Source organism: Amblyomma americanum, chromosome 5 (assembly GCF_052857255.1).
Source record: "Amblyomma americanum isolate KBUSLIRL-KWMA chromosome 5, ASM5285725v1, whole genome shotgun sequence".
Classification (NCBI taxonomy): Eukaryota; Metazoa; Arthropoda; class Arachnida; order Ixodida; family Ixodidae; genus Amblyomma; species Amblyomma americanum.
In genome coordinates, this window is record NC_135501.1 from 137,765,933 (window position 1) to 137,777,958 (window position 12,026).

Here is a 12,026-nt window from a genome sequence, read left to right on the forward strand (position 1 = left end):
TCCGATGCTGGTGCATTCAGCAACATTCGCGTGACTACGACCGTGGCAGCCGTGATTGCGGTCGTTTTTCTTTTTTCCAAATGCAAGTGCAGTACGGAACTTCCTTATACCACCAGCCATCGTAGCGCGTTCGAAAAGCTCTATACAAAATGGCGGATGCGATGCTGTTTTCTTGTATCTTTTTAGCTGACGATTTCTCACATCCAATAGGGAGGCGCGATTCAGGACACGTGACACGAAATCGCCGATGCGGTTCGAGTGTTTTTTATTTTTTACTGGCTTGTTGCGCTGCTGTTGCCAGATGCACAGACTGTTTTCTACCGAAAATGGATAGCTTTCGCAACCGAAACATCGTGAAGAAAAAAAATCTCCACTCTAAATTATTTAACACTTGTTGGCACAAATCGCAACCGAAACAGCATGAGGGAAAAAAAAATCTTCACTAAATTATTTAACACTGGTTGGTGCAAATCGCACCTGAAACATCATGAGGAAAAAAAATCTCCACTCTAAATTATTGAACACTTGTTGGCGCAATCCATGTGGGTGTCTATGCTTTCTGATGTGCTGCTCATTGTTCTAAATAGAGAAAACACAATTACTGCTCATTTAAACAGCAGGAACCATCATGTTGTAGCACATCAAAGTTACACTGATATCCGAGTAGTATGCTCAGTGCCCACCAGGTAGAGACTAGCAGACACAAAAAGGAACTCTGGACCCGTTCCTGAAGGCTGCCTCTGTGCTGACAAACTGTGCAGTTGGAGGACGAAGGTGAGGCGCCACCGATGAAGAGCCATGCTCCGGCAGTCGAGGGGAAAAGCCGCTGGCGCTTCATCCCTCAGCTGCCGCGAGTGACGCTGCGCTTTGGCCTGGGAGCCACCCTGGGCGCCCTCTTCTGGTTTTTCCTGGTGCCCTCGCTCGCCGTCGTGATCTACCTGGTCTGTCAGAAGGTGAGTGTTTCGTGTCTTGCCCTGGTATGAAGCACCGTCAATTGGCATGTCGTAATTATGCCGCCTTCCATGTGCTACCAGTCCTCGTGGACTAGCAGGGCCTTAGTTGCAGGTACGGAGCTGTCTGCTTGCTTCACAACAGAGTCACCGAGTCCAGCGCAGAGCACTCGCCCCAAATTTCTGCTTGAGATACTTGTGCTCTGCAAGCCAATGGCACTCGTGCACCATTGATGGAGAAAGTACGGGCATTTTCTGCACTCTCCTGGATGATACCTTGTCCGTTACTGAATTCGGGAGACAGCGGCACAATGGAAGAGAGTGCGCCACTGCAGCAAATATGTCGCATACATAGGCTTATGGTCAAATCTGCCGAACAGAGCAGAAAAACCTGATCCGTAAATGCTCCAGATCTTGCGATTGGAATTCACTTCACTATTAAAGGTTAAGGCCCCAAGACAGCACGTCAGAGGCAGTGAAAGGGGCCTAACCACGACAATCCGGGGGTGACAAGGCATGACACAAGCTTTCATTGGGCTGATTTTGTGCTTAGGGGAGCAGATTTTTTGCAAAGAATATTGGGGCAATTGTTTTGTGGCCAACAATGTAGTCATGCACTGCTAGTTATTATGCACCCATACCGGTAGACTCTGCGACAACCATGGCATGTTGGACCTTGTGGTCGGATTGGCTCGTCAGACTGGCTGAGATTCTTTGACAGACCCTTTGTTGTGTAATATGACACCCTTCATTGCCTGTTGAAAAAGCAGCAGCACATGCTGGCTCTTCCTGTCTTCATGCCGAAAGCTCAAACACCTTGGGGAAAAGTATTTCCCGCACTTTTACGTAGAACACATTTCTTTTCACCTTTCCTTGCAGCTTGAAGGGTCACTTAAGGGAACTATCAAACTAAGCAAGAGGGCTAGCTTATTACTCTGGATTACTACCGACACATTTTTTTGTGCAAAAAGGTGGTAGCATTGCCGAGCAAATCAAAATTAAGTCTCGAAACCCGTCTCCAATCAAACTGTCCATGAAAAATTAGCAGAGTTGCTTCATTTCTGTGACGCATTTGCACACCATTTCCAAAGACAAAAAAATGAGGCCAGAAACCAAAATCTGAAACACTCGCAATATACTAATTCATCAGTCACAAGGACCACACTGTTGAGAGGTCACATTTGATGACGAAGAAAACACTGTGAAAGAGTGTGTCCCTCCTTTTCCTTGACTTGGAAATAGGCCTGCGCTAGATCACTTCACTTGTTTGCTTTGTGGTTTTTGTTGCCAAATCACCAACCTGGTGAGGTCCACTGATCCACACAGCCTGAACGTGGAAAATCACTGAACATGAGAGCATTGTTGCACGCTACAGAATGCAAACCACGATCCAGTCAAAGATCTACGAGACACTCAAATGCCGTCGGGATACTTGGTGACACTCATTGTTGGTGACACTCGCCCTGGTTGGCCAGAGAGCTGGCTGGAGCACGACGACGTCATGCATAGATGTGAGCAAATTTTCGTGGGCGATTTGAACGTGGCAGATTTTTGGAATTTCATTTGCGATTTTCTCAGGGACGTAGCCACTTTTCTGCTCAGAAAAAACTTTTGCACGTTTTCCAAGGAATAATGTATCCATCTTGCATAGTTTGATATTTCCCTTCAGTGTCCCTCGAATGTGGTTTATGGGCCTTGTATTATTAAAAATAGGTTTGGTTGTGTTGGTTTAGCTTAGATGAGTGCATAAAGCTGCCCTGTCCTTAGTATAGAAACTCACAGCTGAACATTTGACTTTGTTTTTTGTGCCAGAGCTGTCAACTCTTGAGGTAATATGCGAGACCACGAAATTGGGCGCCATGGCTGGAGCGGCTGTGTGTGTGGTGATGCTTTCTTGGGCTTTTCTGTCTATTTCTTGCACACCCCTGTAGAAACATCCCCAAGCTCCAACGTAGGTATCTCATTTTATTGCACTTGTGTCGCACACTTGATGCTTACATTGTTTTTCCTCTTAATTCAAAGCCATGTTTTTGGTGAAACTTGCACATTTCATGTCTTTCAGAGGTGATAAGTTGGCATAGATTCTCTTTGTATGTGTCTATTTTGACCCCTTTATGCAGTTTGCGGTATCGGGACAGACTGTCAGATTTTTGTGCCTCGATGGAAGGGAGACTGAGCAAGAATCTTGTGCTTGTCCTTTCCCGTTCCCTCTTTCCCAGGAGAGCTGCACTGTGCTGAAGGTTCCCCCGCTGTCCAGGAATGTGAACTCCTACTTCCACTGGAAGTTGTACGCCTTGTACGCCGCCTTCCTGGTGCTCCAGGCCGTGCTGCAGGCCTTGCCCCTGGGGCGCCGGGTTCAGGGCTTTCCCTCCAAGGCCCTCAAGCAGCGGGTGGCCTATGACTACCGCCTCAATGGTGTGTACCCCCTTCTCTTAAGACACCTCTGGACCCCCTTTAAGGGGACACTGGGGACAACTCTATTCAGTTATTGCTCTCAGTAAAAACTGATTTTCTGCATGACAGTTGGTGTTAGTCTGGCAGCAAAAGATGTATTTATTGGCGAGAAAATTGGGTTTTAAAAAACCTTCCTGCCACTCGATGCAAACTCATGATGTCCTTACCAAATAGGATGCGTTGCCACCAATTTTAAATTAATTGGATCCCCTGTCCAAAAAGATCAGTGTCAAAGCGAGCATTTTAGTTGTGCGATTGCCGGTGACAGCAACACCTCTATTTCGTGCTTTGGTCCTTTCTAGCTTATAGCAGCTCTGGTTTTGGCGACAGTGGTCTCTGTGTGATTAGAACACGGTATCCTATCTATACAGGCAGGCTTTTATTTGTCCTCGGGGTCCTTTTCAAAGGGCTTTGTGGACAAATAGAAGCTGGCCTGAATCAATAGTTTGCTGTGCCCTGATGATAGAAAGGCTACTTACCCCATCACTGGAAACGGAGCTTTTCATAAGCTGGAACAAAATACAGGCGAGGCATCACCAACCGGTTACGCATGCAGACTGTGATGACATTGATTTTTTTATCCCGATCTTCGAGGCTAGACTGCTCCACCATTAGGGGGGACACGGGTCTTTCGGGCCGAAAAATCTCGAAAAAATCAGTTTTAGAAAATGTTATTTTCGAAATCAGCAGCCATTATCTACCTCTCTGTTAAATTTCTCGCCTCTAAGGTCAGTATTTTACTCACAAATACCAATTTATATAATCCATGTCGCCCGAATTTGAGCTGAAATCGGCGCCGAAACAGCAGTATTTCGCAAAGCGTAGCTCCCGTTTCATGCGCGGCACCGCAGCCATCTTGGTCTCATTTGAAAAAGCCGCCTTTCGCCTTCAATTTCCGCCACTACGGCTTCCGTTCGCCCATTGGTTGCCGAGAAAATAGCAAAAAAGAAAAGGTAGTATTCAAAATCCTATTGGCTGCCGCGGATCACGTGACAGCAGGTCGTCATCCGATTGGTGGAGCTGGCTGGCAGCGGTCTGCTTGACGCGCCCGAGCCGCGGGGAGACGCCGGCACCGTGCAGTGCAAGAAACGCGCAGCGATGCCTGGTTCAGCGCGCAAGGTGCACTCAAGGCATAAATTCGGCAAGAAAAGGAAGAAGTCGCTGGTCGATAACCTCAAGAGACGCCCTGCTGTGCGCCCCGACAATGATGAAACTCCTGCGCTGAACGATCGTGTCGGCGAGGCCGCGCAGGTAGGCCTAACGCGCTCCGCAGCACGGGAAGCTGTAAGCGGCAGCGCCCGCATCCGCCGTGATACAGTGATGCTGGAGCCCTCAGATGTGCTCCAAAATAAGACGAAGACTGAACAAAAACTGCGAGAACTCGCCTCAACTCCAGCAACGGAGCGGAAGTCTCGTTGTTTACGTGACGGCAGCGCGTTGGGACTGTCTGCTCGACGAGGCAAGCTTCACGATCGTTTGTTTGGAATCGCTCAACAGTTTGTTGAAACTTGTGAAGTGTAAAACGTGTGGCGGCAATGACTTGAGCTTCGTAAAAGATGAGCGAGAATACGGCCTTGCCGTTAAACTTTCTCTTCAATGTGCGAGCTGTGGAGACGCATCGTCTGCATAGAGTTCGCCGCGGGTACGTGGCGATCAGAAGATCAACCCTTTTGTGGTAAATGTGCTCGCTGCTCGTGCAATGCAGAGCACTGGCAACCAGCAGACAGCTCTAAATGACATTTTTTCATCGCTGAACGTTTCGCACCGCGGTCTCCACAATAAAACGTGGCAAGACTATGTGAAAAAAAAGTTGACACCTGCAGCAGCTCGTGCAGCCGAAGAAGTTACACAAGAGTGTGCGCGGTCGGTTCGAGAACTTTATAATGAATTGGACCTTGGGAACCCCGGCAATATTGCAGTATCATACGACGGCACTTGGATGACACGCGGCCACACATCCCACATTGGTGTGGGAACCGTCATCGAACTGTTTACCGGGCTTGTGCTGGACTATGTTGTATTGTGCAACTTCTGTGCCGGCTGCGAGCGAGGCCCCAAAAGAAGGTGACCCATCATACCAGTCCTGGAGGGCTGGGCACCTATGCCAAAAAAAACTCAGAAAAAAAGGCTGGAGAGATGGAAGTTGAGGCAGCCCTTATTCTTTTTGAAAGGTCGTTGAAGAAGTGTGGCCTTCGCTATACCACAATGCTTTCGGACGGTGATAGTCGGGCTTTTCTAGCTGTGCAAGAGGCAGATGTGTATGGATACATCAAAGTAAAAAAAGAAGACTGCATAAACCACGTGCAGAAACGTATGGGAACAGCGTTGCGGACTTTGTTGTCCAAACACAAAGGTGCCGAAAACCTTGGAGGAAAAGGCAAACTGACAGGCAGCCTCAAACAAAGTTAAGCTCCTATTATGCCTGGGCTTTAAAATCCCATAATGGGGATGTAGAGGCTACGCAGAAGGCTGTGATGGCCACCTACCACCACATTACTTCTACTGATGAGGCATCAAACCACAGCTTCTGCCCATCTGCTCTTGGTGCCAGCAAAATGCGGCAGCAGCCCGAGGCGAATCTGCTCCAAAGCATCGGTACAACATTCCACCCCATGTTGCTAAAGCATTGCTCCCTGTCTATGAGCGACTGTCGGATAGGAAGCTCTTAGAGCGGTGCCATAGGGGTAAAACCCAAAACAGTAATGAAAGCCTACACTCTTTGATATGGGCCTTGTCGCCCAAAGAGCGCCACGCATCATTGTTTACTGTTGAGGCTGCCGTGGCTGAGGCAGTAATGCGGTTCAACGCAGGCAGCAAAAGAACTTCTGCAGCAATATTACAGGAACTGGGCCTCAATACGAATGCTATGAGCGCAAAAAGAATGCGAGAGAAGGATGAGCGCCGAGAGCAAAAGTGCGCTCGAAAGCATTCCATTGCGGAAATATTCAAGGAGTGCTCAAGAAGCGGCACCTGGATACTACTGGCAATCAAAAGGACTACATTCCTGGTGGCTAATAGCCATTTCCTATTGTAAATATATTACTGCACTTGTAAATATTTATTAAAACTGTCCCTGCTTGTTTTTGGGGCTTTTCTCAAAATGCATATGGTTGACTGCTAGCAGTCTTGAGGCCTTGATATCTCAGCAACCAAGTCACATAGAGCTGAAATTTCGGTTGCAATGAAAGCCTAATGTATGCTGTGTGAAATGTTGGGAGCAGATTTTTTCATTTTACCTTAAAAAAATAATTATTTTCGTTAATTTACCATTACTTGGTACACACATTTTTTATACTGAAATTCAGAAGGTTGTAAAATGAGTAATAATTGACATATTCAAAAATCTGCTCTCAACATTTCATAATTCGCTATTCTGGCTATCTAACCATGCCTTAAAATTAATTTTAGATGAAATCATTATTTTGCTGTTTGGGCCTCAAACAATGGGGCATTAATTGTTAATTATCTTGAAAACTAATTGGCCTACACTTAAAATAAATGCATATTTGAAATCAGCATAAAAATTTGAATAAGTCTATGCATTTTTATTAAGATTGGTCAAAAAACAACAAAAACAGCTTTAAGACCAGTGTCCCCCCTTAACTCCCGCATGTTGATGACAGTCTTTTTCTGTTGTCGACAGGACGATAGAATTGGGTGGCTTAGGAAAGAAAATGTTTTCTCAACAATAAACGTGTTGTTTTCAGACAAGCAAACTTAAACGTAGCCACAAAGAGCTGATTTTTTACCCAAGACAAAAATGGGATGAAGTGGTGCTGAAGTTGCTGCCTTGTGGCTGCAATTTTGGTAGTGCTTGGAAAGAAGTGAGATGTGTTGAAATTCAAGTTCATGTTCCGACATGCATGGAAGTCATGCAGACACCAAGAGCGTTTTATGCCATCTTTGCATTGGACACATACAATCATTGCACACAGCTTTCATACCCTTGAAACAGGACAGACCTCCCCGTGCGAAGCATATGGAGACGAGCTCACGCCAGTGAACCACATCCCATTTTTACACACAAAGTAGGGGTATGCGAATATTTAAATTTTCAAATACGAATCGAATATGAATAAAAAATGGCTTCGAATATCTGTTCAGTACAAAAATAGTGTATAATCTTTGCAACTAAAATAAAAAAAACTAGACTGCCTCAGTACCGTATAAAAAAAACGTGATGTGCACAGAAATGTATACTACTTGATTAGGCAGCATAACACTATCCAAACTATAATGAGGTCATGCAAAACAGAACCTCATTCATGCAAAAGCTCATTCATTTGTAGTTCGAGGACTGGAAGAAAATTGCCAAGGCCCTCGGTTTATAAAACTAACCATGCCCCCCCCCCCCCCCCCCCCCCCCCCCCCCCCCCAAAAAAAAAAAAAACAACCTGCCGAAAATGCGAAGATGCAGTAAGGCCTTACGAGGCGGCTTCATCGCACTAGCACCCTGTAAGCCCGTGACAAGCCGCCCGTTTTAGTGTGCTGGAAGAACAACACAAATGCAAGCAAGAGGCCAGAGAAACACACACAGGCGTTGGAACAGCGAGACTGTTTCTAAAAAGAAAAAAGAAATCACCTGCGACGCGCCAGTCGGCATCCGAAAGCCGCGCGGAGCTGGGATTGGACTACCGTCATATGCGCAGGCCCACAGTGGCAGTTGCCGCGATGCAGTGGCAAAGCCAGAAACCGAAACTACGCTGCCAGGCTATTTTTTTGCCCCAGGGGCAGGGGCCTTCCAATTGTCACACCTCCTGCCCACTAAAGAGGCGCGTGGGTTACAATGCACTATGCAATAGGCCGGGATTTTTACAGGATCCCTTGCCCTATTGTGACAACTCGACGCGCCCCTTCAGGAGGCTCCTGCGACATTCTGCAAGTAGGCTTTCCCGCATAGCGTAGTTTACAAAACGGATGGCGGAGGTCGTGCTCGGAGAATTATGAAGGTGACAGGATGCATTCTTCGAATGTGGGCGTTAAATGTGTAAGGTATTACAGAAGGATTAAAAAAAAAGCGCGATTTCGCGTTCTGACTGCTTGAAGCGGGCCATCGGCCATCTTGTTCGCAGCACGTGTGATATATGGGGAAGCCCACTTGCAGAAATTCTCGTGAGGTCAAGCTTAGCGGCGTCAGAACGTGATTGGTCGGCGTGATAAACGACGGAGAAGGAAGGGAATATGACCTCTGTATTGTTTTCCTAGAATTTTTAATTCGATCATCGCCTAATTTGTCCAGATATTGTTATTTTTCCACAGTCGAATTTATAAAAGTCTGCGCAGTATACGATCACTGGCGAGTATATTCGAGAATTTACGAATATTCGGAAATTCTTGAATATCAATTTCTCAAATAGGAATTGAATATCAAACATGTTCGATTCGTATTCGAAATTTCGGATATTCGCACACCCCTAACGCAAAGCAAACCACACAGTTTTACTTCCGGCACGTTCCCATTCAGCCTAGCTTGCCTTTGAGGAGAAAATGCAGTCGTCAATCCTTCATATATGTGTCTTCAGGTGTCTAGAAGAAAGAAATGTTTTAAATTAATTGGAATCTTTTGGAAACTTTCTCCGTTACCACAACAAAGACACTTTTAACCCTGTGTTTGGCAGGTGTTGGCCACGTAAGCAGTACAACAACATTCTGACTCATGAGGTTGTGGTCAGTGCTGTCTGAACTATGAGAAATGAAGTTAATGTAAAAGTTCTCTCTCTGCCCTGTTCCGCTTGCTGAGCTGTCCTGTCTTTCTCTCTGCACAGGCTGGGTCAACTTGCTGGGCACCGTGGCGTTGTTTGGGGCGCTGACCTACTACCGCTTTCCCATGGTCATCCCGTACCGGTACATCCTGCCGCTGCTGGTGACCACGGTGGTGTTCGCCCCGGTGCTTTCCCTTTTGCTCTACATCAAGGGGCGCTTTGCACCCTGGCACCACCGGCTTCCCTCCTGGCAACACGGGTGCGTCTTTGTCGTCTTGCACCACTGTTCCCTCAAACCTGTCGCCCGAAGGCTTGAGCGTAGTCAAAAAATCTAGGACTGTGATGGCGGCTTCTACCCAACAGTCTGTGTGCCATCAGCTCATTATGACAGAGACAGTTTTCCCTGTTTCTATAGATGTCGATATGTGCCTACAACACAGTTCATTCACCCTAAGATTATTGAGAGGGAAAAAAAAAAGAGGACGCAGTTCCATGATGCACATGTAGGCCATTAGGGAATTAAAATTCCTGCGACCTTGAAGGGGAGACATGTCTCTGCGGGCAAAAATCTGTCAAAAATTGCATTTTTTTATCTTTTCGTTTTCGCGATCCTGAGTTTCTCTCTGTAGCTCTCTGCAAATTTTCGTTTAAAAAGAAAAAGAACTCCTAGTCGTGTGTTACAGTGTCCTAAGATGTGAATTCATGGCCTTTTAAATTGGGATCAGATCGCACCGAACTTTGATCGCCCACAGTTTGAAAATAAGCGTTCCGTTGGTGCCATTTTGGTATTGTTTTGAAAGGTCGCAATTCAGGCTATTTCTGTAAGTTGGTTGCCGACTGTGAGCAAGCCTCGGAGGTAGTAAACAAAGGAACAAAATTGAGCGAAACGTGCTCTGCTATTGATCTTCCAAATCACATGACGAAAATGGCAACATTTGGTTGGCTGGTGGTGTCAACCGCTTATAGCCCGGCACCATTTCGAGTTGGTCGCGCCATTCCACTGTCATGGTCAATCAAGGTTCATCGGGTGCAGAGTATTTCGATTTGCATGATGTCGTAGGCCTATAAGGGAGCGAAAGGTAGAGATCCGAAGCACGCTGAGCATGCTGCATCGTCACATCTTGTTCTCTACAACCAGCAGCAAAGCGCCAACATTCCACAATGTCTCGATAGTGGCATAACTGATGGCACTTAGCGCGACAGCGAGGAGTGAACACTGATCTTCTCAGGGCGATTCCTTTCGCAGGCAGTATTAATGTGACCGTGCAGATGAGGAAGTGATACCCAAGCAGCTTTCGTTGATAGCCTGCAACGGCATGATAAATAGAGCTTTCCGCTGAAGTTAGTGGTGTGGCGGCAGTGGTGGTCGCGAAACAGCGTCCCGGAGTGTGTGGCATCGTAAACCTTGACAAAATAAACTTGCTTCTCTATCTTTTGAGGTGCAAGACAAGCAAAGGGTACGTATCATTACTTAGGGGCTGATGCGATCGCAGCATCGTTGTGAGGTAAAATCATGTGCCTCAGCTTCGGCAACAACTATAGGCAGGCCGCTGTGCGCCAGCAGTTTCCGTGTTGCAAGCGCGACTGTGTCAACGGAAATGGTGCTTCCATACCTGAAACCAGCCAGAACTCACTTCAGTCATTTCTAGTTAGCCTTGGTGCCACAAAAATATGCCCAAAACATTTTTTTCGGAATTCTCAAAACAGCATTTTTGACACATCCGGAATTTTGGAGGAGTGATATCTGCAGTCCTGTAGTAGTACCTATTACCATACGGTATTTATTCGAATCTAGGCTGATGTTTTTTTGTTTTGTTTTTTTCAAATAATCATATTCCAAACTCTAGGGTCGGCTTAGATTCGAGGATTTAAAAAAACACGCCAGTTTTTCATTGAAAACTGCTAAGTATAGTGCATAGCTAGCGACATCTAGAAAAGTCAGTATCGCAGCCGCTACTAGCCGTGCCAGTAGCCAACCGTACACAAGCAAGGTCGCCATTTTGGTGTTGTGTCGGCCGTATCGGTGTGCGGCGTGGTGTTATCGCGATGGCACACAAGCAGGAGGTGCCGCTACAGTGCCGCTTTCAAGCGAAAAGTTGCGATAGCCACAGAGGCATTGTCGCACTTTCAAGCCGGGCGGGACTTCGGCGTCGACGAGAAAAACGTCCCTCGTTAGAGGGGACAACGACAGCAGCTTTTTGCATGTGCTGCAACGAGGATGGCATTTAGCGGACCAAAGAAAGCCGTCACCACGAAGTGGAGACAGTTTTGGCCGACTTTGTTCGGACGCAGAGAGCAGCTGCCCTTCCAGTGACAACAGGAGTGCTCTCAAGTGAAAGCTAGGGAACTTTCGAGGGAGCGAGGCCTAACGCCAGAGGATTTCAAAGCCAGCCAGGGGCTGGCTTCAGAAATTCATGAAGCGCTTTGGCTTCATCCTCCGGCATCGCACTTCAATCACCCAGAAGCTGCCAAGCGATTTCCAAGAAAAGCTGATAGCTTTTCAGCGCTACGTGGTGCGAAAGAGAGAAGCGGCACACTACAACCTTGGGCAAATCGGCAACGCCGACCAGACGGCTGTGTGTTTTGATATGCCAGTGGCATTCACCGTGAATGAAAAGCGTGCCAAGGAGGTGAAGGTGCGCTCTGCAGGCTACGAGAAGCAGTGTGCAACTGTGATGCTGTGCTGCACAGCTGGTGGACATAAACTCCCTCCTTATATGACATTTAAAAGGAAGACACTGCCTGCTCGAGAAACTTTCTCAAGAAATGTTATTGTGCGGGCGAATGAGAACAAGTGGATGACGGGTACGATGGTGGAAGAGTGGGTTAAGATTGTGTGGCGACGGCGTCCAGGAGCCCTTTTTACAAAGAACTGGCCCCTTGTCGTCGACCCTTACCATGGGCACTTGACTGACAACTT

The 12,026-nt window shown here is 47.0% G+C and overlaps 1 protein-coding gene across 1 annotated transcript in view; it reads left to right on the top strand.

Moving 5' to 3' along the window:
• Positions 1–12,026, top strand: part of LOC144132761 (delta(14)-sterol reductase TM7SF2-like) — a 44,221-nt gene that overhangs the window by 11,591 nt on the left and 20,604 nt on the right. The window contains 4 exon segments of the mRNA XM_077665402.1: positions 762–953; positions 3,170–3,365; positions 9,170–9,345; positions 9,347–9,365. Of these exon segments, the coding sequence (XP_077521528.1) occupies positions 762–953; positions 3,170–3,365; positions 9,170–9,345; positions 9,347–9,365 (583 nt within the window).